Source organism: Canis aureus, chromosome 5 (genome assembly GCF_053574225.1).
Source record: "Canis aureus isolate CA01 chromosome 5, VMU_Caureus_v.1.0, whole genome shotgun sequence".
NCBI classification, from domain to species: Eukaryota; Metazoa; Chordata; class Mammalia; order Carnivora; family Canidae; genus Canis; species Canis aureus.
This window is the reverse complement of record NC_135615.1, coordinates 34,460,736-34,475,193: the sequence shown is the minus strand read 5'-3', so window position 1 is coordinate 34,475,193 and position 14,458 is coordinate 34,460,736. Positions and strand designations below refer to the sequence as shown.

The window sequence follows — 14,458 nt, the reverse complement described above, 5'->3', positions numbered from 1 at the left end:
CTCACCACTTCTATTCAACACCACCCTGCAGGTTCTAACTGAAATTATAAAGCCATTACGAGAAAACACAGTCGTCCATGTCCATGACCTTGGCGGGACAATGATCTCTCATCTGTGATACCAAAAGCATAAGTCACAAAAGGAAAAATGGATCATTTGGGCTTCATCAAAATTAAAAACTTTCACGCTTGAAAGGACGTCGTCAAGAAAGTACAAAGACAAAGCTCAGGATGGGAGAAGATCTTGGCAAGTCGTGTGTCTGATAAGGGACTAGTATCCAGAATATATAAAGAATCCTATAATTCAGAAAATGAAAGACCCAGATAAAAACAGCCCGAGAACCCAGACAGATATTTCTCCGTAGCAGATGTGCACATGGCAAGCGGCACATGAAAGGATCCTCAAGATCATTAGTCATCAGGGAAATGCAAGTCAAAACTACCAGAAGATCCCATTTCACACCAACGAGGCTGGCTAAGATATGGAGGGCGGGTCCTAGGAGCGGTTGGCGAGGACGTGGGGAAGCCGGGGCCTCCGTGCGTTTCTGGAGGAACCGTAAGTGATGGACGCAGCCAGTTTGGAAACCTCTCAAGATGTTAAGCGTATTTAGAAACAGCAGCTCCCCTGCTAGGCGTACACCCGCGAGAAACAGAGACGCGTGTCCACACAAGAACATGGATGCAAGCGTTCGTAGCAGCACTACTCATAATATGCCAAAGAGGTGGAAACAACCCAAATGTTGAACGATCGACATACAAATGGGTAAAGACAAGGTGGCACATCCATATAATCAAATGCAGTTTGGCTCTAAAAATGAGTGAACCACTGGTAATATTCTAGATCATTGATGGACCTTGAATAAAATACGCTAAGTGCAAGAAGCCAGACACAAAAGGCTGCCAGGGGCGTGATTCCATTTACGTGAAATGTGCAGAATAGGCTGGTCCTTAGAGACAGGAGGTAGTTCTGTGGTTGCCAGGGCTGGGCGTGGGGGGTGGGGAGAATGCTAATACCGTTTTTTGGGGTTTTTGGGGTGGTGGTGGTGAAAATGTTCTAACGTTAGCGGTAACAGTTGCACGACTCTGAGTGTACTAAAAACCTCTGGATCACGCACGCTGACAGGAAGAATTTACGGCCCCTGATCTAGCTTAATAGGAGTGTTATAAAAATAATGAGATTAAGAGACCACGTAATCGAAGGTCTAGATTTTCCTCTTTCTCCCTGATGCACCATCTACACACACCACACGTTGGAGACTTGAACACACGACGCTGACCAGGTAATGGTCTGAACCATTTGCGACGACCGGGCGAGCTGTTCGGTGTGTTTAGAAGTCCCCGTAGCTGTGATTGTGGTGGTGTTCCCCGGCTTCCAGATAAACCCCTCTGGACACCGTCGGGCCACGGGATGGTTTTGGTCTGACGCAGGAAGCCACCTCCTGTTCTTGCCACTCCCATATGTTGGAGCATCAGGGCCCACGAAGCCGGCTGTTGAGATCCTAAATCTGCAAACGGGAAAGGCTGGAAATACGTGTTGACTGGCACAGGTTCCTGCTGCTGTTTGGGGGCATCTAATAGAGAAGTTTCAGACCTTTTACTGATTAATGAGAAATACTGCAACAAAGAATGGCATATTTTTGATATTTGGAAATAAGGATTCTCAGGGCCCCAGGAGCGTGCACGTGTTTATACCGGTGAGCACAGAGGATAGGAATGGAGAGAACTCCCCTCCTCCTCCTCTTCTTTTTTTTAAAAGATTTTTATGTATTCGACAGAGAGGAGAGAGACAGACAGAGCCAAGCAGGGTGGAGGAGCCAAGGGAGAGGGAGACGCAGATTGTGCACTGAGCAGGAAGCCCGATATGGGCCTTGAGCCCAGGATCCGGGATCATGACCTAAGCCGAAGGCAGATGCTTCAGTGACTGAGCCCCCAGGTGCCCATCCCCTCCCCTTCTATGTTTTTGCAATTTTGGTTTTTTGAGGATATCTGGTTAATTTCAGATAGGATACATGAATTTGTGGAAAACCCGTAAAGCTTTCAAATGATTTGACTAAATTGACTATAAGTAAAAATAATTTATCTGCTTACCCTGGGAGGCCCAGCTGCTGTTTCCCTTTCTCTAGGTTTTAGGTCATCCAGATTTTTCCTTGTCTCCTTCCCTGTCCTTAACAGAAAAAGAAGGCCAGGAACGGAGCGGCAGACACTGCGGGCAGGGGCACAGCCGTTTGTGGGGAGCCCCGTCGCAGGCGGGCCCACTGCTGGGGCTTGGGCCCGTGCACACCACCCACTGCCAGCGCCACTTGCAGGTGACCATCGCAGAGTGCGGTCCCTGAGCTCGTTAAGGGAAGTGCTTGATCCATTTCTCCTTCCGTTACCGAGCTCATGAGAAGTGCCCCGGACTTAGCTGAGTTTACTCAATTTTTACTGGCTTTCCCCTCAGTTTTGATGAACTTTGGTGCCTGATCGCTTACTCTGGAGTCGCCCCCCCGTTACACAATATTTAGGCGGCTGGCGTTGCATTGTCGGGAAGGATGAGGTCCAGGGCACACGAGGCACTTCTGTCGTCACCACGGCCCTGTGAGGGCGGTACCCCTCGTCGCCAACCTCACAGAACAGGCGGTGTGCCCAAGTCACACAGACGGCGCCGGCCGTGGGGCAGAGGCTCGGGCTCCCGCGTCCACGGCCACGGCCTCGACCACGGGGCCAGCCGGCTCCGCCACGGTCTGCTGAGTCCAGAGCACCTCCGTGGCTGCTTCTGGGGTCAGCGGGTGATTGTCCTTATACCCGGTGTAGTTTTTCTCATCACCCTAATACGTACTTCTAGTAACTAGGCAGAGGTGTGTGTGTGTGGCTGAGAACGGTCGCATAGGAAAATAGCTCAGCAGCCCAAGCCCGGAAAGCCGAATTGAGTAGGAGGAGAGGCTCGCGGCCCTGCTCCGTGGGGCTGCTGCTGTAGAATTGGCGGGAGGGCGGGCGTCGGGCCAGCTCAGGCCCCACGCTGCACCTGTGCCCCCGTGCGCACCTGCAGGGCCCCGGCCCCAGACACGATCCCTGCTCCCTCCGTGCCGGCCTTGATCAGGGAGTCTCTCAAAGACGGGCGCCGCGCACTCCAGAGACATTTTCACAAATGCAGATAAACTTCATGGTGGAAATGTTTATAAATCAGATGAGAATTGGGCTGGAGGCACAATGAAGTCATTTCCGTGCCCATGTGCCTGCCTGTCGCCTCTGGGAAGGTGGGAGCCAGGACCCAAGGCACCCTGCTGCGCGGCCCCCTCCCTGGCATCAGCCGTGCAGCGGGACACATTTTGGAGGAAGACGGCCGCACGCACCACGGAGCAGGTGTTCAGCGGATATCCAGCAAATGGATTAATTATCAGTTTCATATTAATTAATTAGTGAATGACATGACGCATGAAAGAGGTCAGCCTCTCTTTTGGGTCAAATATATTGAAAATTATGACTGCTATTAGGTGCCGGGGGCAGTAACGTCTGAAGCAGTCACATGTGAACCCTGTGGGTCTGTCACCCTGTGCCTCTTAAAGAGAAACAGGCCTCAGAAGAGTCAGAATAAAAAGAATAAGAAAAGAGAATATTTGCTTTCATTGTGTACACACGCACTCCGTGTGTGCACGTGGACATTTATCGTCATAATTCACACCTGTCAATCCAGCTACTTTGATACGGATTCCTTCATTAAGATTTACAACCTTAACAGATGAGCCCTTGAGATTTCAAGGTGGATTATTTTCTGTGATTTTGCAGCTTTCCTTTTATAAGGAAAGTCGCCTCACGAAGCCAAACACATTTGCACAGAGTTAACATTAGCTTCACATTCGACCGTTTGGTTTCTCTACAGGATGTGTGGAACTTTTTTGTGCAGCTCCAGTGTGGAGGACGTCGTGCTCTCATTAACAAAGAGTGTTTATTTTGCGGGTCTTAGTCCTCTCCCCTCAGCTTTTACCCAACACTTAACACATCCCTATAATGGTGCAGTGAAACGTATCGTAATTATTTGTTTTCATTTCAAACCGTTCCCCAAGTTCAATTCTGAAATTTTCAGGTGACTAAGGATCATTCGGAGGACTTTGTGAAAATGCAACCCGAGATGTTCTGATGTGGCAAGTCTAGGCCGAGTGCCCAGTATCTGCATTTTAAGATGTGATGCGCAGGCAGATGCTATGCTGGGAATTACTGGGGCACAATTTGGGGAACCCATTGACCAGCCGTGAGCAATTCCCAGGAGGGAGGTCTTTATCCTATTCACCTCTGCGTATTCCTAGCACCTGGCACATCACCTGAGGCAGCGTATGCTCATTAATTACTTGTAAAATGGATGGAAGGATGGGTGGATGGACAGATGGATGGGCAGCTGGACAGATGGATACATAGATGGATGGTGGATAGATGGATAGATGGCTGGCTGGATAGATGGATGGATGCTAAGATGGGAGGATGGATACACTGATGGATGAATGGCTGGATGGCTGGATGGCTGGACAGATGGACGGATGGACAGATGGATGGATAGATGGATACATGGATGGATGTATGGAGGGATGGTGGATAGATGGCTGGCTGGCTGGAGAGATGGAGAGATGGATAGACAGATGGATGGGCTGATGGACAAGTGGATGGAAGGATATATGGATACATGGATGGCTAGATGGTGGACAGATGGCTGGCTAGGTGGATGGATGGATGGACGGATGCTAAGAGGGGAGGATGGATATATTGAGGCAATGACGCATGGATGGACGGATGGATCCATGGAAACCAGTCTCTTTGCAAGTAGCCCTGACAGTTTACAAGTCATTTGTTGAGCTATGAACAAACTCTGGCAGTCATTTATGTCTTTTCTCAATTTAGGGAACATTTTGATATATCTTAAATCAGAATAAGCAAGTCTCTGCCTAGATAAGATATACTCTCTCGCTCCCCCCCCCCATTTTAAAAATCATCAAAGCAAAATTCGCACATCCTGATTATCTCATTGTTTTTGTAAGTAGCTCTTGCTTTGTTTATTCCATTTAGTGCATACAAGTCAGAGATACGTTTGCATCACAAATAAACTGCCTTCCAAGTGCCTTAACACTGAATTTGGATTTGAATGGGACTAAGTGGGTCTTCACATTTGGCTGTGTGGTTAATAGGACCATTCATAGTGTGTTTCCACGTATCTCCTATCTCCGTGACAAACGTAAACATAATTAACTCTTATTCAAAAGCTATTTGGTTGTAAAATCTAGTGATTTCTAAATGTGTCCCCCATATTAAGAAACTCCGATACACAAACATTCTAATTTGTGGAATGCCTATAAATTCAGCACCAACTCATTTCAGAATCATCCTTCGGTTGGCCCCGGGATTCAGGGCAGGAGGCTCCCAACAGTGGGCTTCTGTGAGAGACTCAAAGGTTGCCGCTCACTCTGCAATAATCCGACGGGCCGGAGGGAGTGCCCCGGCACCTCCACCAAGGCACTGGCCTCACTGTGCCGTTCTTGTGGCCCTCGCTCGCGCGCGCTGTGACTTTAATGACTTCGTCCCGCCCACCCTCCGCTCACCAGAGCTCTAAATACTCAGAGCCTAGTTAACGTAAGCATCTAAAGGCTGGTTTTCGGCTTCTCCAGCACCTCCGTCCCTTGAGATTCCGAACACACCGTGGGAGCCCTCTGGATGCTCGTTAAATGAATACCCTGGCCGCGGAAGGCGGCTGACAGCAGCGGATGATGTACGAGCGCGCACGGCTGTGGAAATGAAGGGTTTGAGGGCTCCTTGGAAATTTCTTCTTGTTATAAAATAAGAATGACCTTTGCAACTCCATTTAGGTTCAGCTCCTGGTGACTTATGAGGTGCTCCTCACGGAAAAGACATTTCCTGCACCCTGCTCCCCCTCCGAAGGCCGCGGGAGTTCTCTGTAGGAAAAAACCCGCCCCTTCTGAGCCCGCCGAGAGTTCCCTGTGTCAGGTGAAGTTTATGGCTGTCCTTAGTACCAGGAAGAATTACACCCGCTCCTGTGTGCCGTCCTCGGTGGCCGTGGCCTTTGTGTCCCGTGTGCGGCCTCCCTCTGCCGCCCGCCCCTCCCCGCAGGGGGCGCCCACGTGGCCGGGTGCGGGGATCCTCGCAGGACACTGGGAACCAGCAGCAGCAGGTCATGTAACTCGGAGCCTTTCCTCCCTCTCCCGTGAGGGTCTGTCCGGGAGCTTTCTATGGAGCGTGAGCCGACCTTCCCAGGTACGTGAAGGGGCCCCCCATGCAAGGTGCTGGGCTGGGGTGGGCTTGTGGCCCCGTAAATCTAGGAGCTGACCGCGCTGGGGCTTGGGCCAGGCACCGTGGAGCAACGGGTGGCCGGGCGCCGCGACGGGGACCTAGAGGCTCCAGTTCCCGCGTGTTGAGGCGAGTGGCCCGTCGAGCTTCTTCCGACCACGGGTTTAGGCGATGCCCACCCCTCCCGCCTCCCGTCCCTCTCCTTGTCTCTCCGCCCTCGTCGAGGGGGCGCCGTGGGCCATTAGGACGGGGTCTGGCACCCGCTGTGCGGTCGGGGTTCCCGCTGTCCACGCTCTTGCACCACATTGCGGTCACTGTCTAGCTCTCATCTCACGCGCCAGGACACGTTAGGGAACGAGTCACGGAGTCACTCAAGGCAGCTGCTGGGACACTTACTCACAGGCTGGAGTCTGCTCCCAGCCTGCTCGGGACCCGGGGCCCACGCGGGCCTTGTCTGGGCCCTTCACGTTGCCGCCGAGGGAAGGCGCACGTCCTGCAGCATCCATTCAGGTGAGGAGACTCGTGGGAGCCAGTCCACACGGGGGAGCCCGCGGAGGGCGGCAGCTTCCAGACCCCCAGGCACCTCCTGGGCGCAGGAAGGCCGACACACGGTGACACCCACGTCTCCGCCAGCCATGCCAGCCATGCCAGCCGACGAGGACGTGGCCTTCACCTTCTGGCTCGTTCACCGGTGGGAGATCCTGGCGGCTCCCGCGCCCCGGGAACTGCGCTGCACATACTTTATCCTTTTATCAATCGTTCCTCGTGTCCAATTTCCATTCTTCAGATCACATTAATAAAATGCTCACTTTAACCTCCCTCCCAAATCCCTCTACGGGGAACATACAGAAACAAGAAAGTCAGGTCCGACTGGTGGTGTGAGGGCTCCTCTAGAAGGTGCGGAGTTTTAACTCACGTGGGTTTTCCACTTGGGACGGCCGGCCGGACCAGGGCTCCTCCAGGACAGCCAGCCACAGTCGGGCCTGCAGGATGCTGCTCCCCGGGACCCAGCCCGGTGGACGGAGAGGCAGGGACCTCTGGCTGAGTGGACACGGAGCCGCTTTCCTCTCCTCCCCACCAGAGAGTCGGTTCCAGGTTCTAAATGGGCGCCCCGGGCGCGCTCCCTGCTGGTCCGTGGGGACCTGGGCTGTGTGCCCCTGTGCGCTCATCCTGCTGCCCCCTGGGTCCCGGCCTGCGTGCTCGTCGCCATCACCCGCAGCCCCCGCGGGGGTGCAGATGCTGGATCCGAAGCACCGTCTTCTCTTGGGATCCCTCTGGTCCTTGCCTGCCCGGCTCCCCAGTGGCTGGGTCCCTCCCTGGCAGCCCCAGGGCCGGCCCGACGGCGTCACCGGACACCCAGCCCACAGCGGCCTCCAATCAGGGCTCACCCTGCGTCCCAGGGAACCTGCGCATCGGGCTGGGGTCTGCAGCGCTGCGGCCAGGCGAGGGTCTCTTGCACTGTCCGCAGGCCGCAGCCTCAGCAGAGCGGCGCCCCCTGGGTGCTGGCTGACAACGTGCGGCTCAATCAGAGCCCCCCACCAATTCACCAGCGGTTTGTAAACATGCTCCATCCGCCCCAGCCTGGATCTTCGCTGCTTTTTCTTTCCTATGCCTTCCTGGACCCTTTCCCAGGGAAGTGACTTCGGGTCTAGACTGCTGTTCCTGCGTGTGGGGCCCGCGGAGCTGTAGGACTCTGTCCAGACGACACCCAGGGCTTGCCTCAGGCTGGACCCGCGGCCGCTGGCACAGTCTGCCCTGGCTGTGCCCTCCTGTGTCCCCAGAGCCGTGTGGGAAGGCGTGGGCGTCTGCTTTGTGTGTCCCCGGGGGAACCGGCGTGGACAGTGTCCAGCCATCTCAAAGCCACGTGGGTATGATTTATTTCCACTGCTGTTTCCAATTTACGCCTATTTAAGGTCTGAGGGCCCCAGCCCTGCTGAGTTGTTGCGGCGACAGTAATTAGCGGTTTCGCGTTGGGGCGGTTAGGAGGCCACCCTACGGACAGAGCGTGGAGAAACACAACCTGGGAAGCGGCCGGAGGCGGCTGGGGGTGACCTTGCGGTTTGGGGAAGGACGGCGCGGGGGCCTATTAGCGTCCCGCCGCACAGCTGTGGAGAAGGCCCAGCGGTCCCCCCGGCCCCATTCTGCAGCTAATTCCGGGGGCAGGCTCCATGAAATGGGGCTGCGCACCGGCGCTCTGCTCCACATCGGCTGCCGAACGCGGAAACTTAAAGAAAAAAATAATTGCTCCTGTCCATCGTGTCCTAGAGTCCCAAGGTTCCTCCTGTCTCAGCCACAGTGGCACACGCGGGACCAGAGCTGGGCAAGGACTCCCGAGGGTGCGGTTGGAGCGACGCACCTGCGGGAACACGTTTAGGTGATTCTCCCTCTTACTCTAAGGGAAAAACTAATCTTTGAGACACGTGGAAATTAAAACAAAGTTAAATACAGTGAGTGTGAGAGAGAAGCTCACACAAGTCAGTAAATGTCCTTGTCTTCACCGGAGGGGCTGTTTCCTGAAATCACGCGACTTTGACCCACTCTCCTTTTACAGGCGTCGCCGGGAGAGCCGCCTTTGCCGTTGAATCTAATGTTTTCGTGAAGTCAGCAATTCTCGTGCTGGGGGTGGGAAGTAAAGGCCTAACAGAGAAGGATTTTGTGACTTTATCTTACTTTATGATAACACTCCCAGGGAATGAGCATTTGGAGGTTACCTCCCGAAACATCCTTACGTCCAAAGTGCCTCTAACGCCCGTGACCTGGAACGTGCCAGCTGGGCCCGGCCGACCTGGCTCGTGCTCACAACCCTCACGTCGGCCTGCGGTTGGGATGAGGCCCCTAACGCGGAGCCTGCTTGATGCTCGGGTGTTGACGGTCTCACACGGTGTGTTGAAGGCGGTGCTCAACCTGAAGAGTGGATGGCGGTGCGGGTGCAGGACGGTGGTCCCTGTGCCCGCAGTTCCTCCCGTGATCGCAGGGCGACTGGGAGCCGCTCACGAGCGAGGACTGTCCCGCCTGCCGCTGGCCCGGGGCGAGGTCTATGTTCAAAGTTCACAGGATGGCATCTGCTGAACGTGCACCGCTGATGCGCCCCCGTGAAGCCTAAACACGGTCACGGCGAACCATCTCAGGTTGGGCACCGTGCGTGGATCCTGACACGGTCTCTTCGTTCCTTGAAGATACCTTGTAAGCTACAGGACCCCTGTGCGGAGGAGAGGCGCCAGGCACAGGCCAGGGAAGGGGCCTGCTGCCTCCGGGTCTGTCGCCGTCCTCAGCAACGGACTTACAGAGTGCGCAGCCTGTGCGCCTGTGTGATGTCCTAGCCTCCCCCCGAGGTCTGCACCGCGTCTTAGTGGAATACAATCTTGGTCCGAGACCTAAAGCCTGATCTCGGGAAAGCGAAGGAAGGAAACTAGCCCAGTTCTGAGAAACGCGCCCGATAAAGGAATCGGTGAAAACCCGATCCCGGAGGAGTCTCAGCCTTGGGTTTTCATTCTGCGGAGGCTACTGCTCTTCACTGGAAGCAGAAGCAAGTGTGTGAAGGTTGCCTTTCCAGGTGGACAGCGTGGAGAAGCACGCGCTCCACACCCCAACAGGGCCGGTACTTGGGCCACCCAGACAGGGTCCCCGCAGGCCTAGAGCTGGGGGCACAGGGCGGCTGTGCTCCCCGCATGGGTGCTGGGGCAGAGCAGGGCTGGGGAGCGTGGTCCTGCGCTCGGGGCCGGAGGGTGCAGGTGAGGCGACCTGCAGGGTCCCGCTCTGCACACCGGCACCTGCTGGACGGGTGTCTCGCGTGGGGCCCACCGCGGCCTTGGAAGCCGCTCCCCGTGGGACCGCGTGGGACCACATAGGAGCTTCTCCTTCGCCGCGTGTCAGTCCACAGGAGGCTTCCTGCAGAGGGCCCCGAGCGTTCACAGCCCGCGGGGACGGGCCCGGGACCCTCCACGCTCACCCCGAGCAGGGCAGGGCGCCGTCCTCCCCGTGGGCCCGGCTGGGCTGCCTGCGCTCTCTGTCACCCGACTCCAAGGCCGGCTCTAGGGGACGGGCTGCCTTCCCGGTCAACCGCTGCTACTCAGCAGGGGCAAGGGCGCTGCCCCGCCCCCCACCCCGGGGTCGCCTCAGCCAAGGAGAAGGCCTCCAGCCGCAGCACGCGGATGCCTTCCGACTGCCAGCCCCGTGGGCGCGGGGGGGCGGGGCAGAGGCCAGGCGGAGGGCGCTCCTGGGTGGTGCTCAGACACGCGGGGCCCATCCTGCGTGAGGCCGCTCTGCCCTCCCTGTCGGCAAGGCTGAGCCATAGACCCTGAGACGCGGCACAGAAAGGAACAGGACGGGGGGGGGGGGGGGAGGGGGACGAGGGGGGAGGAGGGGGGCAAGACCGTGCACCCCCCCCAGGGGGTCGGGTGGGTCATGGAGGTTAGGGGCAGCACACCTGGACAGGTGGGGGAGGACAGAGCAGGGGTGGGGGAGGAGGGAGCAGGGGTGGGGAGGAGGGAGCAGGGCCGTGACCCCCAAGACAGGGGTGAGGAGGAGAGTGCAAGGCTGTGCACCCCTTCCTTCCTCCCCCCAGGGTTCAGGTGCGTCATGGAGACTAAGCGCTGCACACCTGGACATGTGAGGGGGGAAGAGGCAGGGCCGTGACCCCCAGGACAGGGGTGGGGAGGAGGGAGCCGGGCTGCGCACCCTCCACCCCCCCCTGCCCCGTGCTCAGGGTGGGTCATGGAGGCCAAGGGGCGCGCACCTGGACAGGTGAGCGTGGGGTGAAAGGCGGGGCCGGTCCAGGCGCCTCCAGGTGCTCAGGAGCTCCAGGGCCGCGCGGACGGAGGCCGGGGCGGCGGCGGAGCAGGAATTCCCGCTCGGGCCTCGCGGTGGGTCCGACCCCGAGCCCCACCTGCCGCTGAACCAGGAGCCCACGAGCGGGGCCGTCCTGTCGCGGCTCGGCCCCGGGGTCTGCACGGGAGGGGTGGGGGCCGCCGGCCCCACCCCCGCCCCCGCCCCCGCCCCCCAGCCCGCCTGCGGCTCCAGGGGCGCCTGGACCCGAGCGCCTGGGGCTGGGAACCGGGCACGGGCCGGCCGCGCACGCGCACTGACCTGGGCCCCAGCGTGAGCTGCAACCCCGCGCCGCGATCCTAGCGGCCGGGACGTGACCACCACGCGACTGCGACGTGACCGCTGCGTGACCACTGTGTGACCACCGTGTGACCACCGCGTGCCTGCTGTGCCCACCGCGTGACCACCGCGTGCCCGCACGCCTCCAGCCGCACCTGTCGCCGAGCCCTCCGCCCCGCGCATCCCGGGCCCTGCGTCCCCCAGCGGCCCCGACACGGGATGGGCGGGCTCAGGGGCCTGTCCCCGAAGCCCAGTGGGTCCCAGCCCCCACGGGCGCTGACGGGCCTGCTGGAGGCGCGGGGCCCCCGCCATAACCCCTGGGACGGCCGCTGCCCCCCGTGACCCGCACGCCAGGCGGGTATGGACGCTCTGCACACTCACAGGCTTGCTCTCTTCGGCCGCTGGGAAGTCGCTCCTGGCGACGAGTACGAGGCCGGGGCGGGGCAGGGGGGTTGGGGGTGGGGGGCGGTCGGCCCCCGGCTGGGGCGGAGGAAGGCAGGGGGAGCGAGGGAGGGGGGTCGGTGTCTGGCTGGGGTGGGGGGGCGGGATCGGTGCCTGGCCGTGGCACGGGGGGAAAGGGAGGGGTGGGGGGCCGGGAGTCAGCGCCAGTTTGGGGTGGGGGGGGCGTCGGCGCCCGGCCGGGGCAGGGGGGGCGAGGGGGTGTCGGGCGTCAGCGTCCGGCCGCCCCGCCCCCGCCGCCCGCCGCCCTCGCGTCTCACCTGGGGCAGCAGCGGGCTCCGAGGCCTGCTGGGCGCGTGGCCGGGCAGGCGGATGTCGAAAAGGGCCTGCAGGGCCGCCCGCGCCGCCTGGCTCTTGGCCAGCTTCTTGCTGCGGCCCGAGCCCTCGAACGTCCTGCCGTCCACGCTCACGGCCATGACGAAGCCCTTGGCGCGCTGGCCGTCGGCAGGCTCGGCGAGGCACACGTAGCGCAGGCCGGAGCGCAGCTCGTTGAGCACCACCACGGGGTTGCGGTCGCGCGGGGCGGCGCCCACCAGGTCCAGGGGCCGGCAGAGCAGCCGCCCGCGCCGGCAGCCCGAGCCCAGCAGCGCCGCGTCCGCGGGGTGGCGGCCCGGGAAGGCCTCCGGGGGCGCCGCGGGCTCGAACTGCTTGAACAGCGTGTCGGGGAAGTCGGCCTGGTCGGAGGTGAAGTCCGGGGACGGCCCCACGCCGCCGCCCATGGCCAGCTGAGCCTGGCAGGCGTTGGGGAACTGCACGAAAGACCGCAGGGCCAGCTCCGCCGCCCGCATCTTGGCTTTCTTTTTGGTGGGCCCGGTGCCCTCGAAGGTGAGGCCGTTCACCTCCACAGCCACGGCGAACACGGGCGCGTGCACCGGGCCGGTCTGCGACACCATGCGGTACTGCAGGCCCGGGCGCAGGTCGTGCAGCTGCACCAGCGCGTTCTTGGGCGCCACGGACCACGACAGCTTCTTCCAGATGAGCTGCAGCTGGCACAGGTGGCTGCCGTTGCCCTCCTCCAGGGGCCGCTTCCTCTTCACGCTGGGTGCGCCCCCCCGGGCCCTGTCGCCCGCGGGCAGGGGCCGGGCCTCCAGGTTGCTCACGTTGCGGTTCTCTTTCACGTCGGCGCTGCTGGTACCTGCAAGTGAGAAAGACAGCAGTGACCCAGGGCCCTGGCAGCTCGCTACCGGCCACACGCAGGACGGGGGGCTCCAGGGCGCAGCTCGGCCTGGCCCGAACCGAAAGCCAGCCGGGAGGAGCACCCTGGGCGGGCACCTGCGGGGACACGTGTGATGCCGCAGCCCCAGACAGGGGGGCCACCTGCCCGGAGGCAGAAGGACCCGCGTCCCCCGGGGCAGTTCTTGCACAGACGCATTTCAGAGCAGAAGGTGTTGGGGGCATGTGGGGGAGCACAGCACCCCTGGCACGGCTGCCATCTGCGGCCCTGGGCGCCGGCTGTGATGTCTGGGGCTGAGGCCAGCCGTCCGAGGCCCTGCATTCCCGTGTCCCAAAGCCGCCCCAGAGCAGACCAACAGGCAGCCCAGCCCTTCTATGAGGTTTGGGGTGGGGGTATGTAAACTGTGATGTCTTACACGACAGGGCACACACTAATGTCATGAGCATGAGTTACATCTGTGTCCGTCAGCGTGGGTGAATCTCAGGAACATGCTAGATGGTGAACAACATGCAGGTAAGGGTATAGGGACTTTAAATGACACACACAGATGGTGTGGTCACACGTGGGTGGTAAAGGTTTGAGACATCTGTACTGCCCCCGAGACACATGGAGGAAAATGATGCGGGCTCAGGGGCCGCTCTGTGTCTACAGTCGGTCCTTCCTTCCTTCCTTCCTTCCTTCCTTCCTTCCTTCCTTCCTTCCTTCCTTCCTTCCTTCGAAATGATACAAAGTAAATTCGGCAGAACTGTTTTCTGCTAACCGTGGGTGGTACACGTGTGCTCCGTGGACTGGCCATCTTGGGGCACCTGCAGCCGATAACGCGGCTCTGTGCAGGAGATCTCAGGTGTGGTCGCTTCGGGTTGAGAGTCCCGATGGCCCCACGGGTGAACATGCTTCCGGGGCGCTGACCCCTCGGGCTCCCCTGGAATCCCCCGAGGTGGAGGTGGGTGCCGCAGGTGCCTCACACCTTCACCGAGCTGCACATCCTATTCCTAAAATCCACCCTGTGTGGGGATCGCAGCACCATGTTCTGGAAGGAACGAGGCTCAAGCAGGGAGGCGCTGGATCTGGGCTCGGTGGTTGGGGCATTGGCGTCCTGGGAACCTTTGCAGCCACTGTAAGGCTGATTTTATGGAAGCAGAATCGCCCCATCATCTTCTGGGCTACCTCCCGGGGACCCCTGTGCTGGGCTCTGGGTGGCCTGAGGATGCTGAGCGCGGTTGGCCCTCGGTTCTGACAGAGGTGGGAGGCAAGGTGGCCGCCCGGGGCCAGGCAGGGCCCATGCAGATCCCCGGGAGTCGGGAGTCACTTGGCTCCCCTTGAGCACGTGGAGACTTGGGGTGCTTCTTACAGCCAGCCCATAGCTCCTGAACAGACATCCGGTGGGCTCCCTGAGCTCTGCCCCAGGCCGGCAGCAGTAAGAGCCGTAGACCCTGCGACCTCGCCCCTGGGGCGT

At 59.6% G+C, this 14,458-nt stretch overlaps 1 protein-coding gene across 2 annotated transcripts in view; it reads right to left on the bottom strand.

Moving 5' to 3' along the window:
- ADARB2 (adenosine deaminase RNA specific B2 (inactive)) overlaps positions 1-14,458 on the bottom strand; it is a 335,917-nt gene that overhangs the window by 70,599 nt on the left and 250,860 nt on the right. For both annotated transcript variants that reach the window (XM_077897347.1, XM_077897346.1), the window contains one exon: positions 12,089-12,963. In XM_077897347.1, coding sequence (XP_077753473.1) covers positions 12,089-12,963 — 875 coding nt within the window. The remainder of the gene's footprint in view (positions 1-12,088; positions 12,964-14,458) is intronic.